Below are 26779 nucleotides of genomic sequence, written 5' to 3' on the forward strand. Positions count from 1 at the left end.
ACGTACCCGAGCTAGCTTGAATCTTCACTGAGTGACGTCATAGCAGCACGGGCTGTACAAGCCCGCTTGGAACTGTACACAATTACTTGTGTGGCTAGCCTGTGCTGTAGCCTGCGCTGCTGCGTCTTCATCTCCGGAACCCAAGCTAGCTCGATGAAAGCTAGCTCAGGTCCATAGATGAGCTGCAGTCACACCTCCTGGATCAGACCCAAATGAGTTAAAAAGGACACACTGAAGTACCAACATCATTCCTCCTTATGGGCCAGATTCTGTGTGGTGGTGAGCTCCCTGAAACTCCCATTGAAAAGAGTGCTCCCTGCAGGTGATCGGCACCTTGTAGGTCTGGGCCCTTGGTGAGGTACATGCGTAAGCATTAAGGACTTTAAACCCTTTGACATCTCCGATTTCCATTGGCTTCAATGGGCGTTGGATCAGGCTGTATAAACAGTGGTCAAAATGTGCCTGAAGTTAGGTACCTATCTAAGTGGCCTAATCCAAAGCCCACAGGAGTTTTCCCCCTCACTTCAGTGCAAGTGGCCTGATTTGCAGAGGTGCTGAGCACCCAAAGCTTCTATTGACCTCAACACCCCACTTTAACAATGGCCTGTGTTCCTCCTCTTCTAACCCCCTGCACGAAAACAGACTGGGAGGAAACGGCAGGGTGCACAGGCTCGACCCCTTTGCAAACAAAGAATGTCACTTTCCTCTGTGCTCCCTATACACCCAAGCATCTATCCCAAAGGAAAAGGACAGAGCAGGAACAAGTAACACCCCCTGCTATTGGAACCCACTGCTGAGTGTGTGTTACAGACCCCTCTCCGCCCAACCTGAATATCAATCTGCTACAGCCCTAGCTAGAAAACTCTGGATCTCTAGCTTAAGCTTTAGCAGCTCACGCTTTTAGCTCTGGAGGTTCCCAGTTCAATTCCCAGTGTGTCGGCCAAGATGGCAGCTCCCTCAACTGGGGCTGCAACAGACTCCTATCTGTGGAGCAGGCACAGAGAGGAACACGTAACACACTGGGTTACCCTAGGGATTAGAAAGTTTTTGACGGGAAAAAGAGTTAAAGGGGTTTGTCTTATTCCTGTTTGTATCTTCCTCCTCCTCCTTCCTCCCTCCCTCCATCTCTTCCTTCTCCCCATCCCTTTCTCTCCCCTCTTTCCCTTTTCCCCTCACTCATGTTCCCCTCTCCTTTCTCACACATTCCATCCTTTCCATATGCGTGTCTCCATCCCAACACCTGCACCAGTGCCCACAGCAGAAGAGGGCTGCTGTCTCTGCCATCCTCTGTTGACAGTGACAGACCCTCATCAAACTCCAACTACTTTCTCACAGGCCCCTGAGCAGTTCCCCTGACGTTAGTATTTTCCAACCCCTAAATCTGGCAGCGCTAAGAGAGGAAGTGCTGGTCCTCCAAGCAAAACACGCCATGCACCTGACATTTAACCCCTTGCACAGGAAATGACACAGCCTTATAATCCTCTCTCTGGAGCTCTGTTCCCTTATAAACACTTCTGTTTTCCTCCCCATCTCATTACAAACGCCCCACCTTGGTCTGCTGCTCACCAGCAAAGAAAAAGATCTGTGAAAGTCTCGGCTGTTGTGAAGAGTGCAAATATGATCCAGTACATCATCCATTTGACCTGTGAAGAGAAATCAGATATTTTATAACCATGCTGTTCTAGGAAGGCACAAATGTACAGTGATGGTATTTTACTCTTCTATGGTACAGCACCTTTCACCTGAGGATCTCAAAGCTCATCCTATCCACAACTGCCTGGTGATACTCTTATTGACCAGAAAACCTCAGAAACCTGCTGTGCAGGTACCGAGAACTTAAGGGCTTTGCCAGGTGTTACCCAGCAAGTTGTCGCATAGGTATATTCCACAACACAAATCAGAGTCATGCACAAGCCCATGTGAAGAAGGAATTTGTCCCTTAGGATCAATCTGACCAAAAGACAAAGTACTGTAGTCAGACTCGCTGCTCGTATTCCACAAGGAGTTTCTGCTGTAGAATTGCTGTCCGACAGAGAATGATTTAGACACATAGCTGGATAACACTAGAACATACAGATGATGCTGTATAACTTCCCTCTTCATCTGCAAATGCAAATGCAACCCTGCTATCATGTTATCTTGTGCTGTAATCCCATCAGATCATGCCCAATAACCAGGGTTAGGTTAGGTCAATATATGGATCGGAGATCACCAAGTGACCTCTAAGTACTGCAGGAAGGAAAAGGTGCTTATGATTCAGTAGCTAGCACTGTTCCCTCTGAGTAAGTTCCAGCATACCCATATTTGCTGACAGGAGGAGCTGTGCTATTGGAGGTGTCCTCTCTCACATGACCTATGTAACCCACACCCACTCAGTGTGGTGCTCTCTACCCCTTTAGTGGTCGGGGCCATAGAAAGAGGTTGGTGAGCCTGCTGCAGCCAAGGCTCAGAGGTGGGTCTTTTAGCTTAGGCAGTAGAGGCTTGAAACGGATTCAGGGGTAACACTCATTTTTCCTGGGCTGACAAGCCTACCAGCTAACGTACCGCCTGCAGCATAGACGGACACAATAGTCTTCTTAATTTCCCATCTTAAACCATACTGTAGTGGTGTTGCATTACACCCCAGAGGCAGCTGCATTTCAGTGGTGGTCAGGAAACGCATTCTCCACCCTCCCAGTGATGAATTTGATACAGATGAATTTTTTTAAAAACTGTTAATTGAAAAACTGTAAGGCCGAAAGCTTCTTGGTTATTTGTTTGTTTAGTTTGTTTTGTTTTTTTGGCAACCAAAAATCAAAATGTTTTGACCAGTTGGGCAAACATTCTTTGTTTCACTGAAAATTTTTGCCTGACTGGCTGAAATTTTTCAGTTGACAAAAACAAATCAAATGTTTTTCCAATAAAACATTGTTGAATAGTGACATTTCCCATGGATATTGTGAACAATTTTTTTTGACCAACTCCCCTCAGTACATCTTAGCAACCTCACAGGGGTGCTATTAACTTTAATTAAGCAATATCTGTGAAGCACTTTAAGAGTCATAGGTCTTGTCTACACTAAAAAGGTGTACTACGGTAACTCAACCAGAATAATTAAGCAATACCACTCCTGGCAGGCCTTGTCCACACTTGGTTTGCTAGTATAGATATGTCAGGAGGGCTACACTGGCTAGCCCCAACCAATATCCTAGTTGAGATGCAACTTATGCCACCAATAATTCTTTCGCCAATATAGTTTACACCAGTTACCCAAACAGAATAAGCTATACTGGCAAAAGTTCCTTTTTATCCATATAACAACATCTGCACTAGGACTTTTGCTGGCACAGCTATATCAGTTTGGGAAGCAGGGGGCGATTTCCTCACACTCCTAACTAACATAGCAAGGCCGGCAAAACTTTTAAGTATAGACCAAGCCCTACTGTGGATAAAGTATATCAGAGTAAAGGTGCTTTATACTGGTATAACTATTCCCACATGGGAAAGGGAATAAGCTATACTGGTATAAGGTACCTTTATTGATATAACTGCATCCATCCAAGGTAGGGTTTCTAATTGCAGAAAACCCAACACTCTTGCCTCGCCTCCTGCCCGCCCCAAGGCCCCACCCCTGCCCCATCTCTTCTCTGAGGCCCCACCTCTGCTCACCCCATCCCCCCTCCCTCCAACTCTCACTCTCCCCCACCCTCGCTCATTTTCTCCAGGCTGAGCCAGTGGGTTGGGGTGTGGGAGGGGGTGAGGGCTCCAGCTGGGGGTGCGGGATCTGGGGTATGGCCAGGGATGAGGGGCTTGAGGTTCAGGAGGGGGCTCCGGGCTGGGGGGTTCAGAGTGTGGGAGGGGGGCTCTGGGTTGGGGCAGGGGTTCGGAGTGTGGAGGGGGCTCCTGTCTGAGGCAGGGGGTTGGGGTGTGGGAGCGGATATGGGCTCTGGGGTGGGGGTACGGGCTCTGGTGTGAAGCTGGGGATGATGGGTTTGGGGTGCAGGACTGGCCTCATGGCTAGGGCCATGGGGTTTGGAGTATGGGAGGGGGATCCGGGCTGGGGCAGGGGACTGGAGTGTGAGAGGGGGTGTGGGCTCTGGCTGGGGGTGCGGGCTCTGGGGTGGGTCCGGGGATGAGGGATTTGGGGTGCAGGAGGGGGCTCCGGGCTGGGGCAGGGGTGTGGGAGGGGGTGTGGGATCCAGGAGGGAGTTCTGAGCTGGGGCAGGGGGTTCGGGTGCAGGAGGAGGCTTGGGATGCAGGCTCCGGGTGGTGCTGACCTTGGGCGGCTCCCAGGAAGTGGCAACATCTCCCTCTGACTCCTAGGCAAAGGAGCAGCCAGTTGACTCCACACACTGCCCCCACCCACAGGTGCTGCTCCGGCAGCTCCCATTGGCTGTGGTTCCCGGCCAATGGGAGCTACGGAGCCGGTGCTTGGGACAGGGGCAGCGCGTGGAGCCCCCATGGCCGCCCCTCTGCGTAGGTGCCGGAGAGACATGCCGGCTACTTCCAGGGACCTACACGGAGCTGGGCAGGGAGCCTGCCTTACCCCACTGCATTGCCAACTGGACTTTTAATGGCCTGGTCAGTGGTGCTGACCAGAGCTAGTGTCAACCGGAGCTAGTGCCAGGGTCCCTTTTTGAACAGATGTTCAAGTCGAAAACCGGACACCTGGCAACCCTAACCCAAGGTCTTGTATTGGTATAACTATATTTGTTAAAGGAAAAGCACACCCCTAACCGACATAGTTATAACAAAACAACTTCCAAGCGCAGACCAGGCCTTTAGATGAAATGTGTTCTAGAAATGGAGACTATCGTTGCTAGCCACTGCTAGGCGATGTTATTTGAACTGCCAGGACGTCAAAGGGGATTTATATAGCTGGAGTGGTGCAGCAGAGTCAGCTCTGCAAGTACATTTTGCCTCACATACCTGGCACGTCAGGCAGCCCTCATCTGGTTTACTTACAATGCTCACGACAAGTTAATGCTTTCAGATATAAAGAACTAATCTCACCAAGGGAAACGCTCGACTGGAAGAATCTCAAGGGCCTCTCCAAGTCACAGCTTGACACTGTGCTAAGGACACGTTCAGATAATCGTCAAAGCTGTCACCAAGACATGGAAATGGGCTTATCATCACTGAGCTGCTCAGATACTTGAAGAGTAAATACCTGAAGGCTCTTCAGTGTTCAGTACAGTTTAGATAGAAAACAAGATTGTGACAGGCAGTACAGACCCTTTGGGACACAGAAGGGGCCTTTGTGGGTCATGCTTCTCCCACTTCCCCTAACAAAAGTTGGCAGTGTCGGCCTGAGCCATGGGACACTAGGACCCAGAGGCGTTCTTCTAGGAAAAAGGCAGGACAGCTCCACCCATTTGCCAGCCATAAGTTTATATAAAGAGGAGGCCATTCTGCTATGGAGGCTGGCTGCTTCTTTGGAGAGAAAGGGTCTCTGCTTCCTGAAAGATATTCACAATGGTGTACTTTTGGTTTGCTAATTCCATTGCAAATCCTGTTTTGAGGGAGCAGCCAAAGGGCTTCTGAAGAGGCTTTATTTTGTTCTGCTCTCCTACAATAAATAAGCAAAACAAAACTGTATCTCAGGTATGGGCATCAAGCACCTTTTGAGATCAGCCATACAAGCACAATTATGCCACCATATGGAGGCATAAGCAATTTTTCAAAGGTCACAAGCAGAGCTTGGAACAGAATCCAGCTCTCCTAACTTTCAGTCTAGGGCCCTATGCACCAGCCTACATGTCAGACTTCCCCTAGCCCTGGTTTACAGACTCACCTGGAATCAGGTAGCAACTTTAAAATCTAATGATCAGAGACCATAAAACATAGCACAGGAGAAAAAAAAACATTACTTACATATTCTTTAATATCCTTTGATTTTACAGCTTTGTAAGAATAATACGCAGGGTAAAGAGTGCCAAATATAATCCTGAAAGAAAAAAAAGAAATGGAGAAGCTTGATTTCCTGTCATAGGGAAATATTTTTTCCTTGTTAACTGCATTTCTTGCACCTGTAGAAAGTGTTAGTAGGTTCTGATCTAGGGCTACAATACACCATGCACTGCATTCCTCTGTGGTCTACAGTATAGGGCTGATCCTGCCTCATTGACCTAAGTAACAATTTTGCCATTGAGAGAGTTTTGCCACTGATTTACATGGAGCAGGATTAGGGCCAAGATTGTTTTCCCTCTTTTGTGACTGTCACTATGAGGCTGCATTACATTTAATAGGCACCTCCCGATGAAAAGTATCAAAAAGGGTGACACATCAGCATTAAAACAAGTCAGAAAAACAAACCTCCAGGAAAAGGTAAATGTAATTTTAAAATAATCTACCATGACACAGCAAAGAAGGTTTATTAGTTATTTTTAGAGATGGGACAAACTGGGAACCATTTATCTGAAATCCCCACCCCCCGCCCCACCCCCCAAGGAAACTTAAGAGGGGAAGAGGGACAAAATGGCACTCAGATTACACCTGGTTTTGGTTTGACAATATTCGGGCCCAATCCTGCACTCAGATCAGGGCAGGAGGAATCCTGCATGGCCCTGTTGACTCCAACTCTAAAGCCCCTCAAGTTTTCCGTGTCTGAAAGAGACACTACCAGGTTCAAAATCATAGAACTGTAAAAAAGAATCCTGAGGCTACTACTAGCACCTTGGAGTTTAAAAAGTGAGGGAATGTTTAAAAACCTCCTTTCCTCTCACTATTTGTGCTGCTTGTTCTCTTTGATCATTTCTTTAAATGTAGACCCTGAAAATAGGCTAATCATTTCTACTTTCTTCTATCAGAGGGGTAGCCGTGTTAGTTAGACTTCTGTTAGTCTTAAAGGTGCCACAGGACCCTCTGTTGCTTTTTTACTTTCTTCTAGACAGGTTTTAGTCAATTTTCCCTGCGATTGCAGGATACTGAAATGTTTGGATTGAAAATTGAGCAGGGGAATGTTTATTGGCTTTAAAAAAAAATACATGTTTCCACTGGACTTTTTCTTAATTTCGTGTAAAGATTTCCATTGTTCTTAGGGTTTATCAAAGCTCATTGTTTCAAAACCTAAACTTAGAGCCATATTAACCTGATATTATCCTTTCCATTTTGCCAGTTATGTTCCCCTGCCAAGGGACTTAATTACATTTATGGCCTATTCATGGATGATATATTAAAAATTTACTCTCCCCCATGCAGCTCGCAATTGTCCCTCCCAAAGCTGTCCTCAGGAAAGCATTTGTAAAAGAACAGAGTGAGACTGCACACTATCTTGATTTGTAAAGCACTGCGCTAGCACAATTTGCTGGGTATTCATCATGCCTACTGTAGCGTAATTTAACAAAACCCAAAGCATGCTGCAGACTTCAGAAAAGAAGCCACTGAGTGAGGAGCTCAGTGTTTTGCAGACGTTTCATGCTGGCTTCAGAAAGAGCTGCTGGAAACTGGGAGCACTGAATCTATTTTGTACATCAGAGATGTGCTGTATGTAGGGATTAGATAATATGCCCAGAGAGAAGATTCTGGGAAAACACATTCATTGTTCTCCCTTGAAATATCTTAAACAGTGCTGTTTAAGGCAAAGGAGACACACAGACAATGGTCCTGATCCTATTCTCGTTGAAGCTAAACAGCAAACTTTCCACTGACATCAGTGGTAGTGGGATTTGGTCCAGTGAAGATAATGCTAAAAGAGGCAGAGTTTCTCTGCACAGCTCAGAAAAACAATCATGCACATGAATGATTTTTCCCCCCACCTCATTTATAAAAGTTCCTCATTTCTGTCCCAATCCATTTCCCTCCCTCTCTGAGCTGGTTGCTATCACACGCTCTTGTTTCCTGAAGAGATTCCAACATCTGATGATTTATATTTGCTTCCTCAGTTTATGCCAATAACAGAAACTAACTTGGTCTTAGAGGCAAGTGAGTTTACAGAATCTCTGGAACACAGTTATATATGGCAAATACTTGGAAAGTTTCCTGTGGAGGAAGAGAAGCCTTACTATTTTGTTTACCTAAAATATACAGCATAATTAATAGGCTGATGTGCCTTCCCCGTGGGGGTTATGTAACAAACTTCAGATTTTCCTGACCGTACAGAGTGGGTGTGTATCATCCAGGCAGTTGTGGTTTAATAGACTGAGCCCTAGGGTAGGAAACTTAGTCCTAGTCCTGCTAACTTGCTGGGTGACCTGGAGCAACTCACTTAACCTCTTTGTGCCTCAGTCTCCCTATCTATAAAATGGGAGGCGGGGCTCCGAGTTCAGCCCCGGGTGGCTGGGCTCAGGCTCCAGCTTCAGCCCTGGATGGCAGGGCTCAGGGAGCGAGCACCACTTCCATCCCCAGACTCACCTCAGCCTGTCTGGGTTGGCGGGGGGAGCTGGAGTGCAACAAAAAATTGCAGCGTTGCCACAGAAGAGAGATCTCCTCCTGCTGCTAGCAGAAGGGGTTGCCTCACAACCACTGAACTCCATGAGCAGGCAGCAGCTAGCCAAGGAGACACACCACTGCTCTGCCCTGCTACATCAGCACTTCAGGGAGCAGGGCCAAATGGACAGTAGAAATCTGCCACGCATCGCCTTTGGTTGGGGTTCTGCAGGCTTGTCTATTTAAGTTTAAGGGCCCCTGGATAAAAACAAGGTTGAGAACCACTGCTCTAGCCCATCCAAAATGGAACAACGAAAATCACCTCGCCCATCTCTCAAACCACGTCACTCACCCATTCAAATTCCTCCACTGGCTCCCCTCTGGCCTACCAAGTCAAGTCTGAGAGTCTCATCTTTGCCTTCAAATACTGCTCCTGCCTACACACCCCTATTCCGGTGTCTTACACCGTCCCATCTCTTCCATAATGACGACAGTCTTGCTGTTTTCTTATGCCACTTTTTCTTTGTGCCTTCGTCCATGCTGCACCAGGCTCCCATGCTATCTTCATTCAAATTCTTCCCAAATGTCTACTCTGTCCACAAAGCCCTCATCCCCTTTATGTATCACCATCCCAATTCTAAAAATAAAATAAAACTGCTCACCACCACCCCCTCAAAAAAAACCTCTGGTATCTTCTTCCTTTGAGTCCCTCAATGTGACTTTTGTGTGACCTTTTAGCCTTGGGGTGGGAAATGAACTGTCCAAAACACAAAGGCCTAAAAGTCTTGTACAGGCCACCATCTTCACTGCCAAGCTAGAAATTAAATTGGGGATCGCCCGAGACAGACATATGAGCGGCTACAGCTTGAGCTATAGACAAGGGTCTCTACCTGGAGCTGTAAGAAACTCGCAGCTTCACTGAATTGGGCCCAGAGTGGGGGCTTCTGACACACTCACCAATAGGTCGCATCAGCTCGTTCTCAGCACTGAACAGAATCATGTAGCAGTTAGTATATTATTCCGACATATCACTGGGGTCTACATTAATTATAACCACTTAGCAAAAAGGTGTGGGAATGACTGCGCACAGCTCAGTGAAGACCTCTGCTTATTGTGCAGAAGTGGGCAAAAACTTAAGCAAAATGTCAGGGTACCTCAGGAATGGGATGAAGAATAATCCTGATAATATTACAGTGCCATTATACAAGTCAGTGGCATGCTCTGAGCTGGGACACTGTGTTCCCTTCTGGCCACTCTCTCAAAAAAGGATATCATGAAAACTGAAGGGGACTGGAGAAGGGTAATGAAAATACTTAGTGGCACTTGGAAAGAGTTCCACGTGAAGAGAGGCTGAAGTGATTGGGATTGTTTATTTTAGAGAGGAGGCAAATACAGTGGCCAGGAGAGGGGTGTAAGAACTAACAGAGGATCTAGAGAAGGTAAATCAGACACCTGCCCCCCCCCCCCGCAATACTAGGACCAGAGAATGTTCAATCAAACTGAAAGAACACATTTTAAACCCACACAAGGAAATACTTTTCTGCACAGCAAACAATTAACCTGTGGAACTCAGTGAAGTAAGACATCATTGAGGTCAAGAGCATAAGAACGTTCAAAACGTTATGTTTATATATCCAGTTACATTAGATAGGATTTTTAAATAAACCTTTGTGAGTCAAGTCAACCATTAACTGACCAGGGAGAAGAAGAAACTGCCCATTATGACATTTCATGCACCTTCCTCTGAAGTAGATGATAGTAGCCACTGTTTGGCTCAGGATACTGGACTAAAGGGACCAGAAATCTGATCCGATGCGCAGTTCCTAAATTCTTGATAATACACACCCCTGAAGGACGCTGGCCTGTCACACACCCAATTCTCGGTCAGGCCCTTCAAACAAAAACCTCACAAGCAACACAAAATAAAGCTATTCCCCTAACTAGCACTGGGCTGCAGGAACCCAGAGACCTTTTGTTCCATGTTGCTGCAGGGCAAGCCACAGGACCCACCTCCCTCCTACAGCTTTTCTTCTTCCACCTCTCTCAGCCCTTTATAGACATCACCTGACCCCTTCCCAGCTGGGTTTGATAATCAAACAGGACTGGCTGGCCACCAGCCTTTAGAGGAACAGACTACGCTATTGCAACCCCATAGTCTGGGAGCCAGCATCAGAGCTGGGATTAGAATTCAGGACAGCCTCATTCCATATGCTAAACGCTAAACCACTAGACATTGCTGGCTTCCTGACTAAGGTCCTGATCCTACAAACATACATGTGCACAGAGTTACTCACATACCCAATCTAGTATTCACTGAAGTCAATGGAGAAACCCACTGACTTCAATGGGCATTGGACCAGACTCATAAGCAGTTCCCTGTGACATCAATGAGTCTGTTAGAGTGAGTAATTTTACTCACATGGGTTTGCAGGATCTGGCCCTTAATGTTATAAACACACAGCACGGTGCGGCTGGCACCGCAAACCTGTCGAGCTTTGCTGTTTTGGCTACCATGTCATCAGAGCCTCTAGATATTTGGATGGCAGGGCACATCCTTTAGAGCACTGTAGAACAAACAAGACAAATGCAGCAAGCCTTTTTTCATGAATAGCTGATGTTTCCATATTATTAGCACAAAGCAGCCAAGACTAAGAACTTCTGCTTCAATAAGGGCCTGGATACACTTTTGAATTGCTGAAATATTTTGGCCTTCTCAACATATTTGTTGGGCAGCATATGCTTCTTATAGTACTTAGTAGCAGCTGCACTGTTTCGGTGCCAGGATTCCTTGCTGAGGCTGCCAACAAGGGTGCCAATGGACTTGTGATCATTATTATTAGTACGAAGCGATGTTTTCAGAGTGCCATCAATTTGCACAGGGCTTTGCACAGATTTTTAAAAAAGGCAGCCTCTGCCCCAAAGGGTTTACAGTATAAATCTAACAGGTGTGGAACATGGAGCTACTAACTGTGGTATATAACCTATCATTTAAATCAGCTTCTGTATCAGATGACTGGAGGATACCTAATGTGGCGCCAATTTTTAAAAAAGGTTCCAAAGGTGATCCTGGCAATTACAGGCCGGTAAGCCTAACTTCAGTATCGGGCAAATTGGTTGAAATTATAGTAAAGAACAGAATTGTCAGACACAGAGATGAACATGATTTGTTGGGGACGAGTCAACATGGTTTTTGTAAAGGGAAATCATGCCTCACCAATTTACTAGAATTTTTTCAGGGGGTCAACAAGCATGTGGACAAGGGGATCCAGTGGATATAGTGTACTTAGATTTTCAGAAAGCCTTTGACAAGGTCCCTCACCAAAGGCTCTTAAGCAAAGTAAGCTGTCATGGGATAAGACGGAAGGTTCACTCATAGATCAGTAACTGGTTAAAAGATAGAAAACAAAGGGTAGGAATAAATGGCCAGTTTTCAGAATGGAGAGAGGTAAATAGTGGTTTCCCCCGGCGGTCTGTACTGGGACCAGTGCTATTCAACATATTCATAAATGAGCTGGAAAAAGGGGTAAACAGTGAGGTAGCAAAATTTGCACATGATATAAAACTCAGCAAGATAATTAAGTTCAAAGCAGACTATGAAGAGTTACAAAAGGGTCTCACAGAACTGGGTGACTGGGCAACAAAATGGCAGATGAAATTCAATGTTGATAAATGCAAAGTAATGCATATTGGAAACATAATCCCAACTATACATATAAAATGATGGGGTCTAAATTAGTTGTTACCATTCAAGAAAGAGATCTTGGAGTCAGCCATTGTGGATAATTCTCTGAAAACATCCAGTCAATGTGCAGTGGCAGTCAAAAACGCTAACAGAATTTTGGGAATCATTAGGAAAGGGATAGATAATAAGACAGATAATATCATATTGCCTCATATAAATCCATGGTACACCCACATCTTGAATACTGCTTGCAAATCTGGTTGCCCCATCTCAAAAAAGATATATTGGAATTGGAAAAGATACAGAAAAGAGCAATAAAAATGATTAGGGGTATGGAACAGCTTCCATATGAGAAGTGATTAATAAGACTAGGACTTTTTAGCTTGGAAAACAAACGACTAAGGGGGGATATGATAGAGATCTATAAAATCATGACTGGTATGGAGACAGTAAATAAGGAAGTGTTATTTACTCATAAACAAGAACCAGGGGTCACCGAATAAATTAATAGGCAGCAGGTTTAAAGCAAACAAAAGGAAGTATTTCTTCACACAATGCACAATCAATCTGTGGAACTCCTTGCCAGAGGATGTTGTGAAGGCCAAAACTATAACAGGGTTCAAAAAATAACTAGATAAGTTCATGGAGGATAGACTCATCAATGGCTATTAGCCAGGATGGGCAAGGATGCAAAAACAAATTCTGGAGTGTCCCTAGCCTCTCTTTGCCAGAAGCTGGGAATGGGCGACAGAAGATGGATCACTCGAGATTGCCTGTTCTGTTCATTCCCTCTGAAACACCTGGCATTGGCCACTGTCAGAAAATAGGATACTGGGCTAGATGGACTACTGGTCAGACTCAGTATGGCCGTTCTTATGTTTTTATGAGCTAGATAAAGGAATGAGTCAGGGAAAAGGTTAAAGCAAATACAAATAATGTGAGTCACACTGTGTGCCGAATGATGCTGTGATATTTTAAAGTAAAGACTCAGGTAAGACAAGAGGGGAAGCAGCAGAAGACGACGACTAAAGGCTCCAGGCTGGTATTCACGAAGGCAGGGGGTGCTTACAGACTTTGTCCCAGAAAAGTCATTGCAAAGTGGCCACTAGCCAGCCGTGAATTGGCCCTGTTATGTTTTATCAGTCCTATAGACCCACTCTTCCACACAACCTGCAGAATTGGCCGGGCACAGAGAGGGGAGGACATGGCACCAACCCAGACCCGCACACTCCCATTGAATGCTGGGAATCTGGCAGAGACCGGGACTCCCTGAAACACAATCCCTCCCAGAGCAGCTGCTCCTGGAGCAGTGCATCGCCAGGCCACCCTGAGAGCAGGAATGTGCTGATGGGGCACCACTGAGCTCTTCGCATTCAAACAGAAATTGCATAATTAAAAATATATAAATAAAACAACTGCTCGGCCTCTTTGCTTTTCTGCTGTATTTCACCTGCTTAGACCCTAAGCTCTTCAGGGGCAGGAGGGATCTTATACCGGTACTATAGAAATCCGATAGCAAACTCCAGGGAACCCCACCATCCTGCAGAAGATGCTTCTTTAAAAAGTTCAAGTTCAAGCCAAGATGATTTCTTAGGGTGTCCCCACAAAACACAGATCCCCTCTGCCAGCGCAGGCCCTAGCCATTAAAACACTGACCCCTCCCTGCCACATGGCCCATGTAATGGAAGGGCTGGTGATAACATGCTCATTGCTCCTTTTGATTAAATTTCAAAATAAGGAGAGTTGGGTGACTGCTTCCCACATCACTAGCTAGAACCTAGGGTATATCTACAGCAAAGAAAAACCCACAGCTCGGGATCAGGCCTGTTTCATTGTTGTGTAGAAGTCTACACAACAATGAAACAGCCCCACAGCCTGAGCCCTGCAAGCCCGAGTCAGCTGGCACAGGTCAGGTGAGGGTTTTTCTTTGCTGTGTAGACATATCCTTAGAGGGAGAGCTGTCCTTGAGTGGGTCTAATTTAAGTAGCCTTGATCCCCCTTAAAGCAGGACGTGCCTCTCTCAGCTGACTCCACCACTTTTTTTTTGGCTTAGGCACTCTTGAAGAAGCGACTGGAAGCCAGCCAGTCGTGAACAGTCAAAGAGATGGCTGAGGAAGTGGCCTTAGCTAACCTGTGACTATCCTGTTCTCCCAAGCCCATTTTCAGAGCCCTGAGAACAGAGCAGCATGGGTGGGGTGCCAGGGATAGACAGCTCTACTTGTTGTGGTGGAGACGAGAGAGCTGGTCTATTTGCCTTGCTGCAGGCAAAACAATGTCCTAGGTTTTCACCATGTAATTTCTCTTACTCATAATCCTGGCTCCATTTCCTTTGGGAGGTGGGGAGGGAAGAAGACGGTGAAAACCTGGAGAATTGCTCTGTGTAAGCTCGAAGGCTTGTCTCTCTCACCAACAGAAGCTGGTCCGATAAAAGATATCACCTCGCCCACCTTGTCTCTTGAGAAATCGTTTTGACAAATTCTGCTGTTAGTTTTGAATGCAGTGGTCCATGGGCCACCATTGGGGTACAGAGCTGTTCCTGAGGACCCAGAGCAGGACATACACCTCTACCCCAATATAACGCGGCCCGATATAACACGAATTCGGATATAACGTGGTAAAACAGTGCTCCGGGGGGCGGGAAGGGGCTGCGCACTCCGGTGGATCAAAGCAAGTTCGATATAACGCACTTTCACCTATAACGCGGTAAGATTTTTTGGCTCCCGAGGACAGCATTATATCGGGGTAGAGGTGTATTTTGAGAACCAAGCCGTGTGGGATTGGGAGGTTGAGAGAGTCTCTCTCTTTTACAATTTAGTTCACAAAGTGAAAAGGTGACTGGTCCGCACAAAAGGAGAGATTGCTGAATGAGGACAGACACAACACACGCCCATTTTTGGAACCAAATCTGCACCAAGCTTTCTCTGACGTCAGCTCAAGTGTCCACACCCACACATATCTGATGTACAGAAAGGAACCAGAAATGCTGAAATGCTAATACAGTACCTGCTGGGTGGGCTTTTGGCATCTGGGGAGGCTTGGGAGGCAGTTTGGGGGCTGTGGGATAAAAACATTAACTGGCTGTTTCTGCTAAAATGATCAGCAGTGACATCGTTAACAATGTCGCTATTTAAACTGACATCTTTCTCCTACTGCCGCCCCCACTCTCACTGTCCGTTAAGTGTAGCTCTCAGTACGTTGAGTTATCAGGCGCTGTGAGGAGTGTGCACTGTGCTTGCAACTCCCATCTCCTTGTGCATCCCACAAACAACTTTGCTTCATGCAGTCCCTTTCTCAGAACACGCTTCTTTGTGGAGAAGCCTTTCAACAATCATTCACCAAGAGATTTGTAGGGGCAAATCTCCACCTCTTTGAGACTGAATCATCTAATTGTAGGAGACTTGGGACCAGATCTTCAGAGGGGCTGAGCTCAGCCCCTCTGAAAATCAGGCCCTAGTGCATTGTGTGTCTGTAATTTTATGTCCAAGGTAGTGTCTAAGGGCTGGTCTACACTGGGGGGCGGGGGGAGATCGATCCAAGACACGCAACTTCAGCTGTGCGGGTAGTGAAGACGTACCCTAAGATACTTAGGGCAGGGGTTATGGCTTTCCTTGTCTACTGGCAATTTACAATCCTAGATGGGATGGGTTATGTGGGGAGAGCATATATGCAGGGCATATATGGTGGAAAGAGAGTGTTTTTTAGCAGCACTGCATTATGTTGGTATAGATTATATTTGATTATGTGATTTAAAATTTGTTTTGTAAATGAGCCTACAGATTTATGATAGACTCATGGCATAAAAGGGAAATTAATAAAGTATACTTTAAAGAAACAAACCTATTTTCTAGGATATAGCTGATGCAGTAAATGCCTATTTCAATGGCACATCAGTAATCAGGCACTGCATAACTGTTATAATACAAACATATAAAGATCATGCTGCAAAGATTGTGCTGTTTTAAGTTATGCTAAATCTATTTATATATATTAAAACTAAATTAAATATATATGTGTGAATCTTAGTTTAGGGGTTAAACTTACATTCTTTATACACCCCAAAACTCAATTACAGTTTTGGGATATGCATGGATTTCAGGATCAGGCCCTTAAAGTGGTTGGTGAAGTAATGGGAAATGCAAAAACCTGTATTATTTTCCTATCTTTGCTTAAGGGCAATTCTCTGTTGCACAGACTTTTAGTGCTGCAGTGAAGAGTTTGGAAAGAAAGGATGAAATTTACATGAAAGTGATTTAGCCAGATCAAATGCTTATGATCTCATTATAGTAATGCTGCTTTTGCTTGCTAGTGGGAGGGTATTACTGGAAATCATGAAGTACAATCCAAGGAATACTCTAATTGACCATAGCTGTTTAAAAGACATTGGCCCAGATCCTCAGCTAACACTGTGTAAAGTACAGAACAACTCAAGGGAATGAGGGTGCTGCTCAAAGGTGACTTTAAGCCACCTTCATGCTCCCCAGTCCAGGACTGACTGTGTGATGGTTCAGCCCTTTGGCATAAACTGGAACAGCCCTTAGGCTGCTTTGAATGTATTTGTTGTAAATGACCTCAAAGTGCTCTTATGGCAGCCTGCTAGCCTCTGTTACTTCCACTTGTGACATTCTCCAGGGTACAATCTGGACAGATGGACAGCTCTGTCCCCTCAAATCTCCCACTTGAGGTGCCTTTTATACTGCTTCCCTGGGAGAGCAACCACTCCTAGTCCTACTCCCACGCAGCCTCTAACATGCAAAATCACTCCCAGCTAAATTGTAAGAGTGTTATAACTAACCACTCATGAATTACATCATAGGATGACACCAGCAAATTCCCAGGCCCGGACTTGTTCCCAGAAATGTGTGTCTTGTACTGCCCAGCTCTTTCCTTCTGTACAGTACAAACTCATAGAAAGTCCATCATTTCATTAATGGAAAATGATATGCCCCAATTGCAAACAGTGGCAAAAGCCCCATCAGTGAGAGCAGGATCAGGCCCTCAGTCTGTAATAGAAAGATTCTGCCTTTAAAAAAAAAAAAAAACCAGCATCACAGTGTCTTCTTCATCAGCCTAGATCAGGGGTGGCCAACCTGTGGCTCCAGAGCCACATGCGGCTCTTTAGAAGTTAATATGCGGCTCCTTGTATAGACACCGACTCCGGGGCTGGAGCTACGGGCACCAACTTTCCAATGTGCTGTGCTCAACCCCTGGCTCTGCCACAGGCCCACTCCACCCCTTCCCTCCCCCGAGCCTGCTGCATCCTCGCTCCTCTCCCTTCCCCCCAGAGCCTCCTGCACACCACTAAACAGCTGATCAGGAGGAGGGGGGGGGAAGAGGGGGAGGCGCTGATCGGTGGGGCTGCCGGTGGGCAGGAGGCACTGGGAGTGGGGGGAGTGGGAGCTGATGGGGGGCTGCTGATGTATTACTGTGACTCTTTGGCAATGTACATTGGTAAATTCTGGCTCCTTCTCCGGCTCAGGTTGGCCACCCCTGGCCTAGATGTTTTTGGTCTGGACTTAAGTTAGCACAGGACTAAAAAAGGAGATGGAGAGACTATTTGCAAACTCATCTTCCTTTCAGCTGTACTGCCTAGATATTGTCTATGTGCTAGAAAAAGGAGAGCTAGATTTCCCCTTATCTGAGTCTACAGCCATGTATTAGGAGCATAAGCCTCTGTGTTGCTTTACTGTCCACTGCCTCTGTTAAATGTAACAGCTTTACAACAAAGCTTTAGCAAGATCTACTCTTGCATAAAGCCACAATCGGGGATAAGGCCATTAGCAGCTTATTTACTTCAATGCCAAATGCAATACTCTGTGACGTGCACCTTGTAACAGAACAACGCATCCCTTTTTTTTCTGTATCCAAAAGCCTTGCATAGAAATTGAATTATTCATACACTAAGCTGACAGCCAAGATTTGGTCATTTGAAAAGGGATAGAAAGGAAAAACTGCTGCCCTAGTCTGAGCTGAGACCTGATCTAAGGGGCCGCCTTAGCCCTTTGGGAAAAGAAGATAATCTCTAACATTAATTCCTAAAATCAGCCCTTAAAAGTTAGAAAAATCCTGCCCTTTTCCAGGCAGCCACCCAAAGGAACGCTAAATGGGACAACGTTGAGGAGAATACTTATCTCCACAGTCTTCAAAGGGTTCACCAGTGTTAGTCACAGAGCAAACATACAAGGCAGGATTCAGTGAGAATTCATTTCTGTTACCTCCTAACCCAAAGAAGCTTTTAAAGACTATGGCTGAGGGCACAAAAGGACCCTCCTACAGAAATATGGTTGATTAATATCACTTAGTACTTTTAAACTACAAAGCACTTTACAACCTTCTATTAATCCTCACCGTACCTGGTAGGTAGGTATTTTTATCCCCTTTTGCAGATGGGTAATGCTGCACTGGCGCAGCTGTGTCGCTGTAGTGCTTTAGTGAAGACGCTACTATGCTGACAGGACATTGGCTTAGTTATCCACCTCCATGAGAGGTGATAGCTATATTGCGGGAGAAGCCCTCCCGGTGACATAGCGCTGTCTACACCAGGGATTAGGTTGGTTTAACTGTGTTGCTCAGGGGTGTGGATTTTTGGTACCTCTGAGCAATGTAGTTATATCGATGTAAGTTTGTAGTGTAGACCTGAGGGGTTTAGAGCCTGATTTTCAGAGGTGCTGAGTATCTGAAGCTCTGTCCCGGGGCAGCTGTTCTTTATGGGGAGCTAAGGCCCAGGGTGCCCATGACTGCTTTAGGAAGGCCCCACGTAGGGTCACTGACTGCCCCAGGTGGCTGATTAGTAAACAAGCACCTGAGCCTAATGAAGATTACCCAACTCAGTTAGCGGGAACTCCAAATGGAGATAGGAGGCTCCTCAGGAGGGGAGCACTTAAGAGAAGACTGAGCCAGGGGTGCCAGAACAGAGCGGGTTCAGACCATTACAGAGAAATAGGGTCAGTTACACAGTTCCAATCTGGGTCTGGATTTCCCCCGAGGGCTAGTCTGTTCAGATTCAGGTCTTTGATTTGGGTCCATTTCTGCTCTTAGAGATATCCCCCCCCAGCAGTTCTGAGGATGGGTTTGAATGAAAGCTTGGTGTACAGCAAAAAGATTCCTTTTTTTCCCCTTTCTCTTCTCCTTCTTTGGACTAGTGACCTCTTTTTTCCTTTTCCTCACTTGACCTCTCTACTACTGCACACATATATCCTGCACCCAGCAGTTACTGTGATTAAAACACAACATGAGATGTTTAATTTTTATTATTATTATTATTATTTTTTACTAGCTAGGGCTTGGGATTAGAAATAGATTTTGCAGTGACAATTCCAAATAAAAGAAAGGAGGGAAGGAAAACAGATGCCTCAGATTCCTCTAACAGAGCATTTCTAAGGTCTGGTCTACTCTCCAGAGTTAGGTTGATTCAAGGCAGCTTACGTCAACCTAACTATAGAAGTGTCTACACTTAAATTTCACTCCGGCTGACATAGCTGCCCTGCTAAGCCAACGTAATAACTTCACCTCCACAAGTGGCAAAGATTCAAGACCAATGTAGTTAGGTTGACACAATGTCAGTGTAAACACTGTATTGCTTATGTCGACTGTTACAGGCTTTCAGGAGCCATCCCACAATGCCCCACACTTGATACAAGCGCTCCTGGTGAGGACGTGCACCACAGACACAAGGAGCAAAGTGTAGACACGCACAAGTGATTTAATTACTGTGGCAGCTGTATGTCAACGTAAGTTAGGTTGACTTAATTTTGTAATGTAGACATGGCGTAAGAGAACAGCAACTGTGTAAGGCTGTTTGCTTTTAAAGTGGGGACACCCATAGTGCTTGCTTTCTTAGGTCTAGTTTTCCTTAACATTTTGTTGGTTGTCCCATTGCTGTCTAAATGTCACAGTCCAATGAGCCTTTATTATTCTCCCCAAATAGTGAGACTCATGCAGAACTAAGGTCCAGTTTCCAGCAGCTATCGCACCCCTAGAAAGGACATTTTATAGTGCTGCTATTGTGAAGTGGATGGTTTCAGATGCAATAGTTTAGTTATATAAAGGATGCCTTGAGGACTGGATTGTTGCAACCTTCTGCAATCCTGACTATCAAGAATGTGTTGGTGGGTTTCTAGGATAAACCTAAGTCACAGTCTTCAAATCTGAATCTGTTTAATTACAAAGAGAGACAAGGTGGGTGAGGTAATATCTTTTATTGGACCAACTTCTGTTGGTGAGAGAGACGAGCTTTCGAGCTTACACAGAGCTCTTCTTCAGGTCTGGAAAACTAACAGTGTCACTGCGAAATATAAGGCTGAATAGATAGTTAGCATAAGTAGTTAACACATATTTCAAGGGACCGTTCAAGGTGAAGTGGCCTGTTAATACCCCTCCAGTCATAGGTAGGAAAGAAAGTAGAGGGAAAGCACCTGGGGGCATAGGCGCCGACTCCGTGGGTGCTGCGGGGCTGGAGCACTCACAGGGAAAAATTAGCGGGTGCTCTGCAACCACTATCAGCCAAGCTCCCCCTGCCCACACCCGCTCCTCCTCCCCCGAGGGCGGCATCCCTGCTCCTCCCCCTCCCAGCACTTCCCACCCGCCGCCTAACAGCTGTTTGGCAGCGCTTAGGACTGTCCGGGAGGGAGGGGGAGGAGGCGGTAAAGAGGCGGGGCAGGGGCGGGGACTTGGGGGAAGGAGGTGGAATTGGGGCGGGGAGAGGGTGGTGCAGGGGCGGGGACAGGAGCGGTGGTGGGGGGGGGTCGAGTACCCATGGGGCAGAGGAGAAGTCGGCACCTATGCCTGGGAGTGGGGTGTGGAGTTTTTAGAGGGTTACAGATTGTTGTAATAAGCCATAAATCCAGTGTCTCTATTCAGCCTATGCTATTTAGTGTCTAGCAAAGTTATGAATTTAAGCTCCCAGGCTCATCTTTTGAATGTATTGTGCAGGTTTCCATTGAGGATGAGGACTGATAGGTCAGATACAGAGTGATCGTTTTGTGAAAAGTGTTCACCCTGTGTGAGTTCATTGGAGAGCGTAGTGATTGTTTAGTTACACCCACATAGTTGCTACTGGGGCATTTAGTGCACTGGATGAGGTACACCACATGTTGTGATAGACTGTGTAGGACCCATGGAGCTGTAAAGGTGTGTTGATCATTGTAGCAAGGGAGATATGTTTGCAGGTTTTGCCTCTGTTCTGACAGGGTCTGGTTTCGCCTTGAGTTGGTGTGTCATAAGAATAGAACATAAGAACGGCCATATTGGGTCAGTCCAATGGTCCCTCTCACCCAGTATCCTGTCTTCCGACAGTGGCCAATGCCAGGTGCTTCAGAGGGAATTAACAGAACAGGTAATCATCAAGTGATCCATCCCCTGTCGCCCATTCCCAGCTTCTGACAAACAGAGGCTAGGTCTTGGGGGAGCTTGCTTCTGATGATGAGCATGGAGACGCTAGTGGGTTGTTTTGAAGACCAGAAGAGGGGGCAGGAAAAATTTCTTTCAGGATGGGATCCCCATCGAGTATGGGTTGTAGTTGTTTGATGATACCCTATATGGATTCTAGTGTGGGTGGCAGGTGAAAACTAGGGGTGTGTGGTCAAAGGAGGTTTTATTTTTATATTGAAGCAGGTTCTCTTGGGCATTTGGGTGGCCTTTTCCATGATGCGATCTATTTCTCTAGTGGAGTATCCTTGTTTAATGAAGGTGGTTTTGAGTGTGTTAAGGTGTATATACCAGATTTTCTCCTCAGATTAGATTCTGTGATATCTGAGTGCATGGCTGTAGAGAACAGATTTCTTGGTGCGTTTGGGCTGGTTACAGGATCTATGAAGGTAGGTGTGGAAATCCGTGGGTTTCTTGTATGTGGTTGTCTGTAGGGTTCCATTGTTGAAGCTGATTGTGGTATCCAGGAAGTTGATGCTGGTGTGGGAGTGTTCCAGAAGAGTTCAATGGATGGGTAGTGGTTGTTCAAGTTGTGGGGGAAATCTATGAGGGAGTTTAAGTTGTCTGTCCAGAGGATGAAAATATTGATATAGCTCAGGTATATCACAGGTTTTGTGGTGCATTTGTCCAGAAATTCTTCTTGAAGGTGGCCCAGGAAGAGACTGCCATATTGGGGAGCCATCCTAGTACCCAGGGCTGTTCCCACAGCTTGGAGAGAGTGTGTTGTTGTTGAATGTAAAATTGTGGGTGAGGATGAAATGGATGAGTTTGGCGATGTGTTTGGGTGGATATCTGAGAGTTGTCCATTGTCTTGTAAATATTTGAGGCAGGCAGCTATGCCGTCATTGTGAGGGATGTTGGTGTATAGGGAGGTGACATCCATAGAGGCAAAGATGGTGTTCTAAGAGAAGTTGTTAATGTTGCAGAGTTTGGGGAGGAAGTCAGTTGTGTCTGGAATAAGCTTGTCCTTTGAGTGGTGCGTGGTTTGAGGATGTCTTCTGTGAGTCTCAATATTCCTCCAGTAAGAGTGTCATGGTCAGATATGATGCATCTACCTGGGTTCCCTTGTTTGTTTGTTTATTTTGGGAAGCATGTAGAAGGTCCCTGGGGTGGGTTCATAGGGGATGAGTTTGTAGAGTTTCTCTTAGAGTTGTTTGGTGAAGGATGTGATATCCTTAAATTCCTTGGTAAACTGTGGTATGGAATCTTTTGTGAGTTCTTTATAGTATGTGGTGTTGGAGTAGTCGGTTGGCCTCATTAACGTAGTCATCATAGTTGAGGGCTACGATGGTGCTCCCTTTGTTTGCTGGTTTGACCACTATCTGGTGTTCAGATTTCAGAGACTGTATAGCTGTGCTCTCAGCACTGGAGGGACTGTGGTGGATGTTCTGTTTGTTAAGGATTTCACAGTCAAGCTCTGTATAGCTTGAAAGCTTCTCTGTTACCAACAGAAGTTGGTCCAATAAAAGATATTACCTCACCCACCTTGTCTCTATACTATTTATGTACATGCAACATGTATCCTTCCCTGGGGGGCCAGCATGGATGTGATCTTGCATTCAGGCTGCAAGTAGCCTCATGCACAGCTCTGCTCATCCCTCTTCACAATCTAGCAATAATTTGCATGCGGGGAGCTGTGCATACTGGCTGGTGTCTGTGACTATGCAGACCTCACCCTCTCATCCCTTGGCCATGCCCAGTATAAGTCCTGTTGTGGAAAGCCTACAGAGGAGTATGCGCATGAGATTTCCAGGACCCAGAACCAAGAATGCCTGTCAGCTACAACACTACATATCTGCTTCTGGCCGATATATTGGCATGCGGATATATGCAGCACCAGCTATAATTTCTCCTTATATATGGAGACAGTGATGAAGTACGAAAGATGATAGACGTTTTCCCTGTCTAATATGCTGAAAATGGTTTTTACAAATGTGCTCTGCTCGAGCCTGAGTCAAGTCCCATTAACATCAAAGGGACTTTTTCCATCCATTTTAATGGGAGATGGCTCAGGCTCGTCATCCTCACCTTGCGGTGAGTATGAACTCTGTATTAGAGAGAAGCTCAACCGGCAAAGTTCCAGCTTCGAATATTCACAAGGCCCCATGGTGTTTGGATCCCAGGTTTTGCTTTGATTTGAAGGGAAGGGAAGGAGGATTGCCCCGCCGCCGCCGCCGGGCAGATTGGTGTTACTCCATTGACTTTAGTGGTGTTACACTGATTTCCATCAGCTGAAGATCTGGCCCACCGTATCTCTTTTAGGGTTGAAGTATAAACATATACAGTTAAGAGCAGATTGGTTACAAGGAAATGGTTTTGGTCTGCATCCGAAATAAAATGGATTTTCCAGACCTTTGCTCCTCCTATCTGCATTTAAATCCATCGTGATACATGGGCTAAGACTAGGACATTTTGTGGAAGCTCTTGTTTATAACATTGGCAGCACATGACCAGCTCAGTCCCACTGACAAAATAAAAACTGTTGCAACTATTTCAAATGCCAACTAATCTTCCTTTTTGAGCCACTCTGTTTTATTCCCTTATGGAAAAGTGCTGTAGAATTAATAGGAAAGAACCTAGCAGAGTCCTATAGAAATCAGTATAAAAGCCTACAGAATTGAATAGAGTGTGAATTTTTTTTCTGTGGGTTTTTGAACCATCCCACTGAATTCTAGAGAAGGGAAGTCACTCTATTAGCAAAAGATAGGGTTACCATACGTCCGGTTTTTCCCGGACATGTCCGGCTTTTCGGCAATCAAACCCCCGTCCGGGGGGAATTGCCAAAAAGCGGAACATGTCCGGGAAAAATGCCGTCCGGGCACTTCCCCTCCAGCGGCTGCTCTGTGAGTCCTCCCCTCTCAGACTTCGGCTCTGTTAAGAGCCAAGCTGCCCGAGTCAGCGCTACCGGCTCGGGCAGCCCCCCTTGCCTCCGGACCCCAGCCGCCGGAGCACAGCAGCTGGAGCCGGGGAGGAGAAGTGCCCGGCTGGGGTCTGGGATCTGGAGGCAAGGGGGGCTGCCCGAGCCGGTAGCGCTGGCTTGAGCAGCTTGGCTCTTACAGAGCCGAAGTCTGAGAGGGGAGGAACAGGCAGCTGGAGCCGGGGAGGAGAAGTGCCCGGCCGGCAGCTGGGGTCCGGAGGCAAGGGGGCTGCCCGAAGCCGGAGCGCTACCAGCTTTACCATTTGCCGGGCGGCCTCCAGACCCTGCGCCCCCAGCTGGGCGCTTCCCCTCCCGGGCTCCAGCTGCGCTGGGCAAGCGCCGGCCGGGGGCGCAGGGTCTGGGGGCTGCCCGGCAAACCGTGAAGCCGGTAGCGCTCGGGCAGCCCTTTCCCCGTGGCTGGGAGTGGGAGGGAGGAGGGGGCGGAGTTAGGGCGGGGAAGGGGCGGAGTTGGGGCGGGACTGGGGGTGGGGAAATGGGCGGGGCCAGGGCCCGTGGAGGGTCCTCTTTTTTTATTTTTTAAATATGGTAACCCTACAAAAGACCTACAGAAAGGTTAGCCTTGTCTATTAAATTCTATAAGTTTTTTTCATAAGGGTTCTGTGGCTCTGATCAGGGATAATGATAAAAAGACTGTTACCTGTCAGCTCTATGTTCTTGGGGGACCAGGGCGCAGTACCCAGCCTGTGTGACTCATGAAAGACCTTCCCGAACCCCCCCCCCAGCTTCTGCTTGAACCAAAGCCGATCAGAAGAAAGACTTACAAAAAGCAATGAAAAGGCAGTGGGAGACACACCTAAACCCCTCCGGACAGGGGTGATAGGATTAAGGAAACTCCCCTAGCCTCATTTGCATCGAAGATGGGACAGGTAGGCATCTCCATTAGCATACAGAATGGAGAAGAGAGATTCCAAGGCAAGAACTGCACTGAACTCTGGGACCAGAAAAGCAGGAAAGCACTGCATCATGGGGAATCTCTGCTCCAGATGTTAATGAACCCACGCCTGCACACACCCAGCTCAGTGCTTCTCAGACCAATTCTAGTAATAAATCCTTTATTGGTATCCAAAATACTGAAGCTGCCTAATTGCATTGTGAGCTCCCTCGAAGGAACACCACCCAGAACCAGGAATGAGCAGTTCCTATTGTCTAGCCTGAACAAAACAACTTTGGTATTCTCCCCTGAGCCATCAGTTTACCCACAAACAAATCTAGTGTTCTCCCTTGAACCACTGTTTCCCTACAAAACCTCCTACCCATGCTCAAGTAAGTGTTCTGATGCCTGGATCCAAAATCTGCATCAGTTCCATTGGGACTTCATCTTCTCCTGACTGATCGTGCTGGGGGCTCTGCCTGTCTCCAGCACTCCAGGCTAGGTCTACACTACCGCGGGGTTCCGACCTAAGATACGCAACTTCAGCTACGTGAATACCGTAGCTGAAGTTGCGTATTTTAGGTCGGCTTACCTGGCGGTGAGGACGGGGGAAAGCCGACCGCTGCCGCGCTGCCGCCGACTCCGCTGCCGCCTCTTGCCGAGGTGGATTTCTGGAGTCGACGGCAGAGCGATCAGGGATCGATTTTACCGCGTCCTCACGAGACGCGGTAAGTCGATCCCCGATAAACCGATTGCTACCCGCCGGATCGGCGGGTAGTGAAGACGTAGCCCAAGACCCTCAGCTACCACCACCACCGGGGAACCCCAATCAATTCAAGCTTCATGGAGTGGTGAGAACCCAGCTCTCTCTCTCTCTAGGTATAGCCTTCTGACCCTGACTTGTGTGATCAGGTATAGTTTTCTAAACCTGACTTTTATAATCAAATTTAAGTTAGATTTAATATTATAACTGTTTTGTTTGTTTGGCTTCCCTTGTATGGTTATTACCTGGCAATAAATAACTTTCATGCTTAAGCTGGTTGCTTCTCTCTCTCTCTCACCCCCTTCCCTCCCCCATGGGTATTTTTTGGCTTCCCCATTCGCTCTGCAGCCACGCTCCTCGTACCTAAGCTAAAGACCCCTGCAGCACCCAAAAATCCAGTGGGGTTTGCTCATCAAGTGGGTTACTACCAGATCAATTGTAACGTGAAAGTGGAGATAGGGACGGTGCTGAACCTGGGGCATAGGAGGGTGGCAGCTCGGAAGTGCTGCTCGACCCAGCCTGCTGAGTCCAGGGACATATAAGGGGTCAGCTTAGGAGTGCTGATTGACCTGGTCCTCTCAGACGCTCTCTGTTAATGTGTGTGTTCATCTGATTCTGGGGCTGGAGAAACCCAGCCCTGGGGAACCGAGGTCCTGCAGGATAGCTCCGTTGGGAGGGAACTTGCAGCAGGGAGAAGTAGAGCTCCGTGTGAGAACACAAGTGACACAAGCAGTACATTGATAGAATTACAGAACC

The 26779-nt window shown here is 46.7% G+C and overlaps 1 protein-coding gene across 3 annotated transcripts in view; it reads right to left on the reverse strand.

The window, feature by feature from the left end:
* The window catches only part of REEP1 (receptor accessory protein 1), a 96534-nt gene that overhangs the window by 51373 nt on the left and 18382 nt on the right, over positions 1 to 26779 (reverse strand). For all 3 annotated transcript variants that reach the window (XM_024212683.3, XM_024212679.3, XM_024212682.2), the window contains exons 2-3: positions 5854 to 5926; positions 1567 to 1643 (exon numbers count right to left, since the gene is read on the reverse strand). In XM_024212683.3, coding sequence (XP_024068451.2) covers positions 1567 to 1643; positions 5854 to 5926 — 150 coding nt within the window. The remainder of the gene's footprint in view (positions 1 to 1566; positions 1644 to 5853; positions 5927 to 26779) is intronic.

This window comes from Terrapene carolina, unplaced genomic scaffold (assembly GCF_002925995.2).
Source record: "Terrapene carolina triunguis isolate 2854851 unplaced genomic scaffold, T_m_triunguis-2.0 Scaffold66, whole genome shotgun sequence".
NCBI lineage: Eukaryota > Metazoa > Chordata > Testudines > Emydidae > Terrapene > Terrapene triunguis.